This window comes from Acanthochromis polyacanthus, chromosome 12 (genome assembly GCF_021347895.1).
Source record: "Acanthochromis polyacanthus isolate Apoly-LR-REF ecotype Palm Island chromosome 12, KAUST_Apoly_ChrSc, whole genome shotgun sequence".
Lineage (NCBI taxonomy): Eukaryota > Metazoa > Chordata > Actinopteri > Pomacentridae > Acanthochromis > Acanthochromis polyacanthus.
The window spans coordinates 14967431-14983654 of NC_067124.1; the positions used below are offsets into that span (position 1 = coordinate 14967431).

At 42.6% G+C, this 16224-nt stretch overlaps 1 protein-coding gene across 4 annotated transcripts in view; it reads right to left on the minus strand.

Moving 5' to 3' along the window:
• Nucleotides 1–16224, minus strand: part of triob (trio Rho guanine nucleotide exchange factor b) — a 111344-nt gene continuing 95120 nt past the window's right edge. For 3 of the 4 annotated variants that reach the window (XM_051956991.1, XM_051956992.1, XM_022216733.2), the window contains 24 exons: nucleotides 13397–13683; nucleotides 13137–13307; nucleotides 11832–11927; nucleotides 11320–11468; nucleotides 11078–11144; nucleotides 10858–10961; nucleotides 10024–10093; nucleotides 9783–9872; nucleotides 9596–9688; nucleotides 9418–9468; nucleotides 9175–9252; nucleotides 8706–8897; nucleotides 8349–8526; nucleotides 7277–8145; nucleotides 6054–6304; nucleotides 5782–5911; nucleotides 5638–5665; nucleotides 5236–5398; nucleotides 4873–4994; nucleotides 4689–4767; nucleotides 4276–4476; nucleotides 4047–4185; nucleotides 3457–3643; nucleotides 1–2832 (listed from right to left, as the gene is read on the minus strand). In XM_051956991.1, the coding sequence (XP_051812951.1) occupies nucleotides 2405–2832; nucleotides 3457–3643; nucleotides 4047–4185; nucleotides 4276–4476; nucleotides 4689–4767; nucleotides 4873–4994; nucleotides 5236–5398; nucleotides 5638–5665; nucleotides 5782–5911; nucleotides 6054–6304; nucleotides 7277–8145; nucleotides 8349–8526; nucleotides 8706–8897; nucleotides 9175–9252; nucleotides 9418–9468; nucleotides 9596–9688; nucleotides 9783–9872; nucleotides 10024–10093; nucleotides 10858–10961; nucleotides 11078–11144; nucleotides 11320–11468; nucleotides 11832–11927; nucleotides 13137–13307; nucleotides 13397–13683 (4223 nt within the window). In that variant the 3' untranslated portion in view covers nucleotides 1–2404. Of the gene's footprint in view, nucleotides 2833–3456; nucleotides 3644–4046; nucleotides 4186–4275; nucleotides 4477–4688; nucleotides 4768–4872; nucleotides 4995–5235; nucleotides 5399–5637; nucleotides 5666–5781; nucleotides 5912–6053; nucleotides 6305–7276; nucleotides 8146–8348; nucleotides 8527–8705; nucleotides 8898–9174; nucleotides 9253–9417; nucleotides 9469–9595; nucleotides 9689–9782; nucleotides 9873–10023; nucleotides 10094–10857; nucleotides 10962–11077; nucleotides 11145–11319; nucleotides 11469–11831; nucleotides 11928–13136; nucleotides 13308–13396; nucleotides 13684–16224 lie in introns of those variants that run through there. The other variant, XM_051956993.1, reaches the window with a different exon arrangement.

The following is a 16224-nucleotide window of genomic DNA, read 5'->3' on the forward strand; positions in this document are numbered from 1 at the left end:
CTCAGTAATACCACTTGTTCCTTGTACGTTTAATGGCAAAATAACAGAGGACAAAATAAATTATTTACAACACATAGTAACATGTAAACACAATTCTCTGTACAAAGAAATATACATGCAAAAGTAAAAATAAGTCATAATAAGACATTCAAGATGACATTGCTGCAGTCTTGTTCTAGGTGTATTTAAAATGTGACAGTTATGAAGTTTACATCCTGGGTGGGGGCGAGCTGCCCGACCCTCTCTGTACATGTTTACATCATGACTACGCCGGGTTTCCCAAAAGCAGCTAATCGCTTTCATCATATTCTGCGACGAGTAGGCTTTCAGAAAACGTCGATGACGCGATTAACATCATGATTTTGGGAAACCCACACCAACGCTAATAAATAAAAATGACACAAAATGAGAGACAAAGGACTGTACAGACGAACAAGAGTCATCAAACTCAACATGTTATCGACTTCTTCAACGATAAATCATATTGTCTGACGGTAACTCTTAAAACCTTCAAATAATAGAAGAAAATGATGCACGCTTTTTAGTTTCACCCACCTCACTAGGTCGACTCACTCAACTGGCACTTAAAAAAAGAAGCTTTCAACAACTTCACTGAAATAAAAATAAGTGGCAGAGACCTCTTTCACGGCAGATACTGTTAATGCTGATGGATGTTTATCGAGGGGATATATTTGAAGTGTCAGAGGTACCCGATATGGTGGTCTCCCAACAGCTTTAATGTATTCTCCAGTGCAGTCCACGGTGAACTGGCCTTAAATTAGCATTTTTCCCAAACCAATTCCTTGGTGAAGATGTCAACCAATTCTGTCTTATGATGCCAAACTGAGATGCTCAAAAATCTAGCAACATACACCAGTATCTACCTACAAAAGCCAAACAAACTCACACAGCAAACCACTTTGTGCACAGATTGAAAAAAGACAAGTATTATTTTTTTTCAGCAATAAACCACCAAACAATTTCTTATTACAATAAGAATAAATAAAGCCACACTGAACCGTTGTAAACACTCGTATGTCTGGGCTCAGTGTGTTCTGTTATAACTTAACATGGAAAATCATTAAAAAAAAAAAAGAAACACGTATTAGCAGGAAAAGAAAGCATAGCCAACTTTGGTATTGTTACAGAAAATAAGTAACATAACAAGGACAAAATGAAAGCATAAGTGCCTATACTTTATAGATACACATTTTTATACATTATTTCCAAAAAAACCCTCCTTTGTCTGGGGGTTTTGCAGATATTAATACTGAACTTAATACATAAGAGTTAACACAATACAGACATCTATTGCAGTACCAGGTACGTACATGCCTTTTTAAGAATACGGCTACAACACAAGTCTTCATAAATAGTTGCATAAATGTTAAAGCTGCAACATTGCACATGAGAACTGATGCAAAATACGAGTGCATTTCTAGTAGCGGTTTGTTCATAGTGGGAATCCAGCCGCTGAGGGTTTGCAGGGAGTGACTCACCGTACTGCATGGACTCACTAATACTCGGCAAATGAAATAGCTTTTGTTCGTTTGAGATAAATTCTTCAAAATAAGAAGGAAATGCAGGAAAACATTATTTACAAATAAGGCGGATGCAGGTAGAAATCTGAGAAGCTTTGCCGAATATGCTTTTTGCCGAATGGCTTTAGTGCTTGTTCAAGTTAGTTTTCTTAGTGTCACAAACTGAAATTATTTAACTGTTCAAACTGAAGTGGGTGAATAAAGATAAGCAAACTATTGCACTGAGTGTAACCTTAGTGTGTTTCTGGAAAACATGGTTTTGGTAGTCACATCTTGTTCCAGAATCAGTGGACCCTGCTGATGGGCGTCACTTTATCCACATATCTCGTTTCTCTTGTGTTCGTTCTACTCACTAACTACCCTTTGTTTTCCAAAAGGTATGAATAAAGACAGTTCTCTGTTTCCTCACTGTACATGGTTTCATTTACAAAAAGTAATCTCTCGTTACAAAAAAACATTTTCTTGTGTTCAACCGAAAGCAGCCTGAATTATTCTTATTATACAGTATTCTATTTTCTTTGTTTAACACTGTCCAAAACGCAAGACTTGCTCACGTCGGCTTGTTGAGAAAGCTCGGTTTTCTCCCTGCTGAGTCTAGGTTTGAAATCTCAAACAGATTCCAACAATTCATTGTTGTGCAGGCATAATGACAATATGCCAGGGTTAAGGAGGGGAGAGTCAAAGGGTTTATCGGCAGAGGTCAGTCAGTCAGCAGCAGCAGGACTTCTGTGGCTTAGTGCGGGAAGAAGGGATCATAGTGGACATGTCGCTGGTGGTCCTCTCAGTAGGTTTTCAACAAGCATCAACTGAACCAAGAGCAGCATCGGCAGGAATTCCTCCTAGTCTACCAGGTGACCATTGTGTCAAATGTGGTTGAGCAGGCGGCTGTGAAGGAAGGCTTTAATGGTGCCTATGGGCCGAACGTCGTTCTGGTGCTTCCGCCTCTCGATGAAGGAAATGAGCCTGGAGGTGTCCAGGTGTGTGCTGTAATGATTCGGAGACGGTGACATTGCTGGTGGCTGCGAGTGATTTAAGGTGTCGTGTCCATTGTCTCTGTTCAACACATCTCGAGGCTGCAGCCAAGGCTCCTGCAGACAGGACACCACAGAGGGACGACGCTCCGGCTCGCCCTGGAGCAGCAGGCCCACAAAGTCCTTGGCAGCTGGGCTCACACCCTGGAAGTAGTCCTCAGGGAAGCTGAAGTCCAGGCGACAGATGTTCAGACAAGTCTCCTCCAGACTCTCATCCAGGAAGGGAGACGCGCCGCTCAGAACAACGTAAGTCAAGACCCCTGAAAGTCACACAGGCCGTGAATATACCAGTAAATAATCATTAATCAGCTGGTCACTGAGCCAATTAGTTACAGACAAGATGGAATATGAACTGTTTTAATTAACAGACATTTGTATTACATAGTCATATGAAGAGCTGATGTATATGTATTATCGTATATTTTACACTTTTATTTTACATTTTGCACTTAATTGTGCATTTTGTAAGGTATATTTTTCTTATTTCATATTTTTTTGCCTAACTTTATCAGATATATCTGCTTACTTATTTGTATTTGTGGTGGTGGTCACTTTATTCTTTCTGCTGTAACAACAGAATTGCCCCTTGCAGATCAATAAAGCATTTCTATTCTATCTTCTATAAGACACCAAAACTCCTAAATCCTTAAGCCTTTACCAGATAATTCCCTTCAAGTTTTCTTGATTGTGTTCTCTTTTTGGTACGTTAATGAAGAAATGTATAATCTCTACCACAGCAGAATCTCGTCTGATGCCTGTGTGATGTTGAATTACTAGAAAATATAACCACTTACTGCTAAATAACTTCTATAATGTATAAATACCAAAGATTAGGATCCAATGTATGACATTTCAAATGTTGTATGTGGGGTTTCTCTACAGACCTAAGCTCCAGAGGTCAGACATCAGTGAGGCAGGCTGACCCAGGACCAGTTCAGGAGCAGAGAACTCTGGACTCCCCAGGAGAGGATGGATGTAGGAGGAGGGAGGATTCAGCTGAACAGCGTCACCAAAGTCTGTCAGCTTGATAACCGGCTGGGAAGATGCATGTTCCACCATAATGTTCTCAGGCTGCAGGAACAGGAAACGAAAACTTCAGACTCAGAGAACCATCATAAACAACCACCGGGCCAAACTGAGATCCAGTTTACAATCTCTGAAGTGGTTTGTTGAGTCTTGTGATACTTCGATTGTGCAAAGAAGCAGTTTAGCTTGGTGGTAAAGGACTACTTGAAAACTTCTTTACATTCCATTTGCTAACTCAGTTTGTAGAGCCCATGATGATATCTGGAACTGTTTGTTTTGATAAGAAGGTTGACTTCCATACAAACCCAAAACCCTCCACGAAATATTAACATTTGAGACGCCAGAGAATATTTGCTGTTTCTTCCTAAAACTGCTACTACTACATCAAATGACTTCACTTCAAAAAGTAACATCATTCCTATACACCGATGCAAGAATGCCAGTTTACTTTGAGATCAAGGTGAGCTATCCTCCAGCTGTGCAGATAATGGAGAGCTTCAAGAATATCTCTGAGGTATAAAGCCACCTTCTCCTCAGTCAGGTTGCCCCAGCTCACTATGTAGTCCAGGAAACGTCCCTGGTCTGCCCTGCAAACACAAACAAACAATGCATTTGCACAGTATTAGTTCCCTAACAATTCAAATAAATAATCCATTAATAAACACCACTGTACTTACAACTCTAGTACAAGTACGTAGCTATTGGCCGTCTCATATGTGTCCAGCAGTTTGACCAGGTTGGGATGATCCAGAGTCTGCAGGAGTCGGATCTCCTGCAGAACCTGTTCTCGGCGCAGCAGCTTCTTGTTAACGTGCTTTGCTGCAACTGTGCGTTTACTCCCCCTCTGGTCGCACCGCTTAGTCACGGAGAAGCGACCCCTGTGGAGCAGAAATCAGGCTTACCACAATACAATACCTCATGTAGTGAAGGTAAGAAATGAAAATCCTTAATTATCCAAATACAACTTTAGTTCCGTTAAACCTATCTAGTGCAACTGTCATCACAAGTGGAAATATCAGAATTTATTAGCTCTGATATGGTCAAGGAGCACCATGTGACAGATTTACAATTTATTATTGCTTATTATTACCTTCCTAGCTCTGAAATTTCAGTGTAGTGGGACTCAAAGTTGCTTTTCCAGAGGACTTCACTGCCATCATCAGGGGCTCCTGAGAACATATATTGCAATCACAATGAATAAGGCCTAAAATTTGCACAAAAACACAAACAAATAGTTAATGTTTTTTTTTTTTTTAAAAGGACAAGATTCTCACCTGACACTCGCAGGCTGGCGGAGGAGGTGACTGTTCCTGCGATGTTTGTGGCAACGCAGGTGTAGACACCACTGTCCTCCATAGACACTGCCAGGATACGCAGAGAAGCCTCTCCTGTCTCACTGCAGAATCAAAAAATCCAATCAGACAGTGAAATGGCGACACTAAACGCCAAATGTGCAGTATATGTCTCAGAATTATGGCTGCATATCTATGAAGCCCTTGAGCTCCCACTACAAAGGTGCTGTCTTTTAACAGCATATTTGCATTATTACCAGGCAGGCCGATGTCAAGTTTGGGTGAGTGCAGCAACAGCAGCTAAAATGGTTTATTCTTAAAGAGAGTCAGTGCACATCCTGTCACCTGTACATGATGCTGTGCTGTCCGTTGTTGCTCAGAATGTTGTTGTCTGGTCCACGCCAAGTGACGGATGCTCGCGGTCGACCACACACTTTACACCTCAGAGTGACATTCTCACCTCTCTCACACGCTGCATCAATGACGGGAACCAAGAACTCTGGAGGAGCTGCAGAAAGTGGAGGGTAAAGTTTGGCATCTTAATCCCACATCAGAAGTTTCAAAGTTGGCATAAAGGCGATAATGTGGGGAATTCTGAAAAGAAATATAACGAGTTCATTCACATGGATGAATGCATTTTTACAGTTTATGAGTCACTCCTCTTTTTCACTTCCTTTATCTTACACACACACGCTCGCACATTTACTCTGTGGTTGACAACAACAACAGTAAAATATATTGACATACCATCATAGATGAAGTTGGGATTCAGAAGCTGAAACGAAAATTTCAGGACAAAATCACATTTCTTGCACAAATCAAAATGTAAAATAAGTGGACAGACAACAAATGGATTTTAGCTCAGGAAAATGTTCTCTTGACGCTTTCTACCTTGACAGAGACTTTGTTGGCCAGGCTGTCCTGAGACTTGCGGTAGCCGTTCTCCAGTTTTCTTCCCTCCTTGTCTCTTTTCTCAGACTTGCGGCGGATACGAAGCGCTGTGTGCCATGATAAGGATTTTCTGATGCAAACGAGATCAAAAGGGAGATGTTTCACTTTTAATTCAAACTTTGCATGATCAAAGCTGTCGTGTGTTTCATTCTAAATCATTATATTGTGCAACTGCTTGGTTTTATCCCTCCATTTTTGTCCCTCATTCTTACTTGATGGTTCCTTCAGGGAGCTCGGGTGTGATAGAGGATGAGGTGTGTCCCAATACATAGCCAGGGATCCAGCCCTCAGCGGCAGGGCAATGCTCGTTAGCCGCCCGGTACACCAGGAACATATTCTGCTGATTGCTGGCTAGCATCTGGACCACCTCACCCTGCACCACACTGATCTCATCTTCCTTCACTGCCACATAGTCCTGGGTCACCAACATGGTGGACATGCTGCTGCTGCTACTGCTTTCACTCTGTCAGGGAGGGATGTTGGAAAACTTTAGTCACGCGACACTGTTTAAAACACAGCACAACATAACATTGCGTGCAGACACACCAACCAATACGTTCAACACAAAAAAGGAAGTACAGATGTGTTACTTCACACCAATCAAAAGTATGATTTGGCTGCCAGGAACACACACATAAAAATGACATTGCTAATATGCTAAATGCATGCAGCAATATTTTTAGCCTTGCAGAAGTATGAAAAGCACTTTATGTGTAGACAGATGACTGACAAATGTGAGAAGTTTTGAAGCAGATGTTATAATCCTCAGGCCACAGATGCTGAAATACAGAGTTTTATGTTTCTATGGACAGAGTGAAGCTGAAGTAAAAAGCTATTTTCAAGAAGACATACAGAAGACACTGTCAGAGAAAGAAAGTGGGCTGCAGGAAACAAACAGCAGAAGGTGAAGTCGAGATTAACCTTTTGCAAAGTACAGTCAAAACCATCTTACAGGAAAATAAACAAGAAAGGTGTTAAGATGTGAAAGAGCTCCTCGTATTTTCTGAGCAGAGGTCAGTTATTTCCACTTGAGAATGTTCCAGCAGAAGAATGAATGGAAAAAAGAGAAATGGTGTTTTTAAAACCATTCGGTAGCTGTTAGTGCCTAGTAGCTACAGTTAAAAAGCAAACACATACTGAAGCCTACAGAGACTCGTAAAAGGCAGATATATCAGCTGCTCTACGGGTCAGATCCACACTGTTAGTACATTCTAGGAGAGCCAGGAAAGTCTTGCACGCTGTCGGTGAAGTTAGTGCACTCAGATAGGCGTTAATCTTCAGTCAGTCGCTGTTTCAGCAGTAGTAATCGTTGCATGTACAAGCCATTCTCAGAGCCAGCGGCTGGTTGGATGACTGACAGCCGGTCAGTGAGGGTTAGTGACTAGTGAGAAGCTGTAGGCCTCGGTGAAGCCTGGGCCTGGACTTAGAATCTTACCCCGTTGCTCTGGGTGGAGTGTATGGACTGCTCGCTGGTGGAGGAGCAGGTGCTCATGCGGTCTATGTCCTTACTGTTGGAGTGGCGGTGATGAGAGGATGTCCCGTGGCTTCCTCTGCCCAAAGAATCACCTCCACCACCATTGTCACTGGGGTAAGAGAAGGAGCCAGGCCTGCTGGCAGGAGAGGGAGGCACTGCAGGAACTATAGCCCAGAAAGCGTTGCCTTTATGAGCAGGGCTGGAGGGGACAAATGCTTCCTTTCCTCCAGGAGTCTGAGGTGAAATCAGCGGAGAAACTGTCCCAACTCGAGGGCTTTTAAGAGGAAAATTCAGAGGAGCCACTGGCATCTGTAGTATACCAGCTACAGGATGCTTCTGTGTCTCTTCGTAGCCTCCAAGAGCTTGTCTGCTGTCCATGTTACCTGCTGGCCTGTTACTGTTGTTACTGTTACTTCCATGAGGACTGTCCAGCATCCTCATTTTAGGGACCTCCGAGGCTAAAAGCTCTCCGTTTGTTGTGCTGTCTGAATAGGAGTTAGAGGAGAGGGACTGGGGGTGGCAGGGTGACCACATACCTGCTGATCTGTCGGGCCCCTCAGGGCCTGGGGGGTGATGGTGGTGGACAGGCTGGGGGAGACGTGAGGATGGCTGGGGGATGCGGGAGGGTCGGGAGCGAGGGCCGCACAAGGAGGAGGAGCTTCCCCCTGATCCTCCAGAGCCGCCGCCGCCTCCTCCTCCCATGTTGGAGGTACTGTTGGAGCTGCTGCCTCCTGGGAGGCCTGCAGTACTACTGCTGCTACTGCTGGGTGGACCGCTGGGCCCGCCACCACCCACATGGTTCCTCTGATACTCTATGGGTGATGTCAAAGCTGTGGGAGAGCACAATGAGTAAGATTTTCCTATTTACATTTCCAAAGTGAAATTATTTCCTGTCACAGGGTTGAAAAACTTCAAAGGCACTCCTGCAAACTCAAAATGAACACTCCTCTTACACCAAAGAACCAACTCCAGCAACAATATAGCTTAAGCTATTCATTTTGTGCACGCATAAATGAGCATAACATTCTCTTACCATTGAGGAAATTACGCTGGTTCTCCAGTATCTGGCTGACCTGATGGATCCAGACTTGACTGACTCCGGGGCTGGTTGAATGGAGAGTGTATCTCTCCATATTGCCACTAGATGATCTGGAGGTCAATGTGAACTTACAGGGGTCCTCTGCATTTTCTTCTAAACCCAACCAGCTCACCTGGGGCAATGGGACAGAAAATGAGCAAGAGAGGTGAAGAGAAGGAATTTGAGTGTCTTGATGAAAGAATTAGACTTCATATTATGTGAGCACAGAATCTGATTATGTTAGTTAACATTAGCACGCTTACGTTCAGCTCTTACAGTGGCTATCAGCGGATTTAACTGGGCTGTACTCACCTTGATGCTGTTCTTAAAGAGGTAGCCAGGAGTAGAGAAGCCCTTCTTTTTGTCTAGGGGCTCGCTGAAGATAACTATCTGCTCAAACAGAAAGACTCTCCTCTCTTTCATCCTAGACAGGAGTCCTCCATCCTGGTCTGAAACCATGAAGGTGTCTTGGAGGAGCAATCTGCCCTGAGCCACAATTTTACCCTGAACAGAGAAGAAGAGCAGATGAATCAGAAGAAAGGCACAACAGTGGAAGACAGCATGGACTTCTCACTTTTCATAAGTAGTTTTCATAACTTCACCTCGAAGTAGACAAGATAAAAAAAAGGGACAAAAATAATGTCTAACAAACTACCCACGCTATCTTCAAAAGTGAGTACACACTGACACCTGCTGGCGGTTGACTGAAACTTGAAATTCATTTCTGCAGGATAAAATATTTCCATTAATAGTTTTATTCTGCAAACAATCACAGACTTACATCGAAGCCTTGGAGGCGTCCAACATTCATCATGTCATTGCAGCGCTTGGGGACGACACACATCACCTCTACTGCTTTCTGCAAAAGAACATCAGAGTAAAACAAGCTTTAAGACAAAATGCTTCCATGAGAGTCAAGCAGAACCTAACCAAGTGTTCCAAGCTCAGAAAGAGACACACACAAGAGAGTGCCATCATTTTGACAAAGTTTGTGCTACAACCTGGAAAGTTTGTGTTACCGTACCTCCAGCTCTGTCGTATCCACTGCAGCCTTCTTGGAAATTTTGAGAAGATCCTATGAAGAAATGAAAATGCTTAGACAAATGCTGACTGTGCTGATTCACCCTGTACGTTCAATATGAAGAGCACATTTAGTTTTCCCCGAGTGCACCCCGCAGATGAACACACACTGCAGAATGTACCTTCAGGAGTAGCTGGTACTTCATTATGCGTTGGACAGGTTTGATTAGCAGGTCGGTGATCTGCAATCTGTGCCCCAATCGCTGCTTCAGGTCCTGATGAAAGATAAAAGGGAACACTTACCATATTAAGATATGATACAGAGATTATGTTGTTAGTGGAAGCAGGGAAACGATTTCAAAATCTTACTTCAAAGTAGGTGTCAATATACTCTGACACAATGTGCTCAGATTTCGGCTTGTTCTGGCAGTACACAATATACATGTGCAGCCTCCGCTCCTGTGAACAGAACAAAACCAGAAGACAAGGGTGATTTTTATTTTCAGAAAAAAATAAGACAAGTTACACGATAAGATTTCCTTGCTCTTAATGAAATCCAATGAAATGCAGAGACAGTTACGATACAAAAACAAACGTGAACAGTTTCTACCTGTTTGACAAATAGAGGAGCCAGTCTGTCAGGATCCTCCAAACACTTCTCAAGTTCTCCCAGGAAAAAACTGTGGATGACAGAAAGACATGATTTAACCTTCCAAAGAATACTATACTGGGTGACCAAAGAACATGATATAGACTATATGCTTTACACTTGGACAGAAAATATAACATTAACCCACTGAACCCAAAGCAGTTTGGGTGTTGTTTTGCTCCTGACATTTTGCTGTCTATATATTTCGCAAAATTGAAAAAAAAAAAAAAAAGACCTCACCTTAATTGTTCCAAGTGCTATCAGTGTTGGAAAAAATGGGCTATACATGCCTTAGAAATTTTACTTCGTATTTTGGGCCCATACTTGTCTCCTACCTGCTCTATGTAAACACAGCCTGCAGTTTAGCGCAATTCAGCTGAAAACTCCATGAAGTTTTGTCAAATGATTGTCGGTAGCAGCTGAGTCACGAATGACTTCATGGTTGCACTGAGGAGTGCAGAACTTTTTGTAGAACTTGGTTAAACAGTGTATTTCTGGTGATTTTAAAATATTTTGCTAAAATATTATGATTTAAAGCTTAGATTTGGTTAACTTTCAATAGAACAACATGTCGCAGATGATTAGTTCAAGAACTCTAAGAAACTTGAAAATCTGATTCTTGCCATTTTTACAGTTTGTGGGTCAGACAAAATTATAAAAATTCTGCATTTTTTTTTAAAGATAGTGTTCCTGTCAAACCTCTCTGTGGTGGTTTGGGGTTCAGAGAGAGAAATACATTTGTCTATTTGTAGTAGAATTTTCCGGATATGCAAACCGAAGAAGACTCTTGCATACTCTTTGTGCCAGTCATAGATCTGATGGATGTTTCCAAAGACGATCTTGTCTTTTCCTCTCATGTCATCTGGAACTCCTTCCTCTTTCATCCTGCTCATGTAGCCCTAAAAGAAAGGAAAGTGGACTAATTTGAAAAACACACAGTAAACACTGCTAAAACAACTGTCTAAAAAGTTATTTCAAGATAATTTAATATCTTGATCACATATTTTGTTTTTACCTCCACCACTGATCCCAGATCTCTGACATAGTCCCTCTCAGTCTCCACCAGCTCCAGAAGCACATAACTGAGAGACAGAAAACAGAAATTGTCACTGTGTAATACAAACGTAATGCTCAGCGATGGATGAACATCAGAAATGCTCCATATAAGCACACAGATGAAGTCAAACATGATTAACTACCACACTCAAACAGCTTTTGTTTATCAAAATGCTAACAAGACACAGGCTTGTAACTCACTGTCTTCTCTTGAGGAAGCCAGATTTGCGTTCATCCAGCTCGTCGATGGGTGAGGAGGAGGAGAGGAGGGAGTTATCGGAGGGGTTGAGGGAGGGAGAGCTGCTGTCGCCTTGTTCCACCGAGAGAGAACTTGGACGATCCTCCAGGGACTGTGAAAAGACGAATACAGACCCAAGGAGAGGAGGAAGACAAACGAGAGAAGGGGTTAAGAATGAAAGAAGAGGTCGAAAGAAAGAACTGTCCCAAAACAGTGTGTTTCATTAATTCATCTTTATAAAGTATGTATGTAGGCCAGTGGACATTAGTATGTTGGGGATATTGGCCCATTTGTTGAGACAGCTGGCTCAGTTAGTCACAGTTCTGACAGATGACTAGTTGGCCATTATGTCATTCTCCGTTACCAACACTAGAAAAAAAACTGTGTGTGTGCTTCCATGGACATCTATCAGAACTGCTTTGTGTACAACTGTGGCACATTTGCAAGTACATGCGAGTGTTGTTTATGATCTCACCATTTTGCTCTTCACCAGCTCCTCGATGGCGCTGACCAGTTCAGCAGCACTGGGTGTCTCTGAGCTATTGGGACGAGCCGACAGGCGAGACGCCGACTGGAAAAGAGAGAGGAGAGAATGAAAATGAATGGCTGATGTGCAAAATGCGACAGATGTAAAAGTTGGCGTGCTGCATGCGTACAGGAGTCATACATTCTCAGTGACTGCTACTGTGTATGTCATCAGGCTCACCATTGTTGTGTTTGGACCCCAATATTCCACATGTCCCAATAAGAACTTGGTGCCTGTGATCTCCCTGATAAAAGGGTTAATTAGGGGCCAAGTTGGAGCCAATCACAGGCTGGTTTCGGGTAAGCAGGGGTTATGAGGCAGGTTCAGGTCAAGGGCAAACTCTGGGATTGGAGTGCTCTTCAAGCACCTGCACCATGATTGGTCAAGCAACTTATGTACAGCAAACTGTGTTGCTTAATACTCCATTGGACAGAAACGTTTGCATCAATGCCAAGGCACGGCGGCAGGGACAGATTTAACAGGATCCTCTGTATGTAACCATTTAGTCCCACAAACACCTCACTACTACAGAGACATGAGAATGGAGTATTCACTTCAGCAACAGGAGAATAATAACATTCCAAGGGAATGACATTTAGTGATAGAAAGAAAAAGAAAAAAAGTAAAATGAAGGAGGATCCACAGTGAGGATGATGAAGTGGTTTTACATGGAGAGATAGGGAAACTGGGACAGAAGAGAGGCAGAACAGAAATCAACATAATGCTGAAGGGAGGAACATGCAATCATTGAAATAATAAGAGAAGAAAAGAAAAGCTGTTAGTGCCAAAATGAAGATGTATTTGTGTAACTGATGTTCATACACCTCTGTAAAGATCCTAATGGAAGTTTGGCTGCTTATTTTATTAATTAAAGTGGACAAAACATTAAAGAAATTAGCAATTTTTAGAAGAACAAATATATTGATGCTTTTTTATACAAATCCTAATTTTAAAGTCTTGTGAAGAAGAATTTTTCTTGTATGTGCCTAAATTTCTGTACTTTATTATTATTATTATTTACATGAGCAAGTGTCTCCCTAAATAATGCATCCGTTTTTGTGCTATCCACACGAACCCAAAACTATGTGGGGTCCATTTAAATTACTTTATAAATCCTCTGTAATAGATAAGCTTAAATTCACAACATTTACATGTCGTCGTGATACTGTGAATTGTTTTTTTCTGCATACCACTGCCTGTCACCATGTATAGTTATATACTTCATGTGTATTTCATTTGGACTGTGTGACCCACCTTGTCGTCCTGGGAGTCGGGCTGCAGCAGACTGTGCTGCTGGATGGCCATCGGGGGAGGTAGAGGAACAGCATCAGCTCCTTCCTCTCCTTCTTCCTCACCACAGCTCTGCATGCCTGATGAGGAAGACTTGGACAGGGTGCCGCTGCTCAGCCCCTCATTACGCATACGCTGGACAGAAAGCAGGCAAGCATCAAAACTGGGTCTGTTTGTGCGGATTGGGTCTTGGTTATCCACAGTTGTACAGCGTGTGTTCTTACCTCCTCCAGGGTCTCGTCCTGCGGTGTGGCGGCGCTGTCGTCGGAGTCCTTCTGCGAGCCGGGAATCGTGTCCATGTTCTTCCTGGTGCCGTCACGGTTCTTCTTGTGCTTGTGGGCGAGCTTCTTGACGTGGCCGTCAGCTTTGCCGGAGCTGAGCCGCCGCACGGGGCTCGTCAGCCACTTCCTCAAAGTGTTTCCAGGACGTTTGGGCCCCGGTGAGCTGTGAGGACCCAGAGTCTGGCTGGAGCCGGGCTGCAGGGCGTCATTACTGGATACAGACAAGGTGTCTAAAGGTGAGGGAGGAGAGAGGAGGTCAGCAATGACAGAACCATGAAGGCACAATTTGTGATCCAGACGCAGTGTCATCTCAACCAAAATCAAAAGACGAGATTAGAAACTGCTATTCATCTTTGAGTGATTGACAGGCTTTTTAATTCAAGGACCAATGCTAAAAACTGATTCATTAATTCAATGCTGGCTAATAATGGATTGTTTATATCACTAATGCACACAAACAGAGAAGCAAAAAGAGTCCTGGAAAGAAAAAATAAACCCCAGGAAGTTCTCCAACTCATATTTGTCATTTGTGTCAATTAATCTCAAATTTACTGGCAGCAACTGACCTTTTTCTGCATGAAAAAACCCACATTGTGTGCACTCTCTATGCATATGTGAGATTACCGTGAGTCACAGAAAATGAAAAATGGAAAAAATAAAAAAACAGAGTCAGTATATGATCAAGATTGTGTTTGTTTGTTTGCACAGGGTTTGCATGTGTTATGTGCAGTAGGCAGGCTGGCCTCCTCCTCACAGTGATGACAGCTCCTTGGGGAATCTGTAGGAGGACAAGTTCGGCTTCAACTAGAAATGGAGCGGTGAGAAAATAATAACAGGATAAAGGGATGCTGGAGGCTTTGTCTGAATGCTTCACAGATACGTCCACCGGTTTGTCTCACCTGTCTCTGCTCTTTTGCACCATCTCCCCCTTCCTTCCTGTACCCTAACCCTGCTCCCCTCCATTGCATTAACATTCCCTCTTTTCATTTTCTTCGCCATCACCAGCTGCACAAAACCTCTAAACAAGCAATCTGACCAAGTCTCTCTCTCTCATTATGCAACATGATCCCAACTCTTGCACCATGCAGCATTCCTCAGGCAAAACCTTTCACCTTCTCCAAGACTACACAGTTAAACAAAAGGCCTGACTTAAGAACATCCTTCACTCTGCTGCCTACACAAGAGAGCAAGTCAAAAAAAAAAAAAAAGAAAAATTCTTAAACTTGACAAAGGATTTCAGCAATCACTGAAAGATGAGGAGAGTATCATGTACAATCCATCAAAGCCTCTGGATACACTGATAACACACAGTTGATCAGAACTACAGGTTTGTTTTGTTGGTGCAGGAAGATGCTCTCATTGTGGATATTCGCACACGATTTCCAGAATGGAAATGATTTCGAAAAAACAAGTGCATCTGTATGGGGGCTGGAGCCGAGTCAAGGATAAAGCTCTCCTCCTACATTAGTCCACTTTGAACTGTTTGCATCAAAACATGTTGAGCTGTGGAAAAGAAAGCAATGTTTTTATTCTCTTTAGGAAATGATTTTAGTTTGAATACAGGACAAATGATCTGTATCTTGTGCTGTAGTTTGACTGAAGAGCAGAAGGTCTGATAGATTCAGGCTCCAGCATCTCTGTTAAAGTGCTTAAAAGGACGCAGCTGCTAAAGATTAAACCGTGCGGCTGAGCTGAATGGCTCTTATGAATGGTAGGTGTGGAAATTCTGCCATCTCTTATTGGACACTTTCACACAGCCTGAATTAATGCATCTGCATGGGAACGTGCGTGTCAGTCATTCAGCCTCTGGGAGACTTCTTATTTTTTACTGCGCTGTGCTTATACGAAGCATGTGTTCTCACATCGCATGCGAGGGAATAAAACAGTACAGTTCCCAGAATAACAAGCTTCTCCCACATCAGGCACCATAAAGACTCGAAAGCCATGTTCTCTGAGACTCCTCTCACCGTCTCCCTCCAATAAAACCCAGGTCATTCAGTTAGATGGCCAGCAAAACCTCTCTGATGAAAGTCATAATCCGTCAATGATTTTTGCCATACATAAGCTGCTTAGTCATGAATTTATTAGCCATAACATCCTGGTTACATCTTAGAATTAGTTTTTTTTTTTTATCAGAGACACATGGGCACTGCTCTATGTCATAAGGAAGAGCAAACTTAGACAACTCTGCAAATCTATAAATCCGTCCAAAAAGATCTATTTAAAGAAACAGAGATAGGAGGTGCGAAAAGCTTGTCTGTCTTGCTCAGGGGCAACTTGATGGAAGACTATTCCTTTTGTTCGCTCAGTGTTTACATACAGCCTCACCGTTTGGAATCGATTTGAGGAAAGCTGTGTGATATACCTGCCTCCAACATCTCCCTCTGCAGAGCTAAATGAAAACCAGAGTCACAACTGTTGGTTATGATACTGCTGCCCTGGAATGTTTTAGTCATGGCTGCATTCATGGATCCTGTTTAAGGCTGATGACTCAGAATACCTTTGCATTTACTGTTGTCGGTCTCCAGGGACAATCAAATCTCTGGTTTATGAGTTCTGTATTCTTAGTAGGAATAATAGATAAAGCGTACATGTGGATGATGTGAACACTTTCTCCATTACTCATACTAAAAGCAGAAACTACAAGTGCTGATTACTTATTATTAGTGTGTTAAACCCTAAATAGTTTGGGAAAGTGGCACACTTTTCCTCTAATGTAAATCAGAACCCTTTAACTTACGGACCACACTGATGACCTACAGTGCTCACTG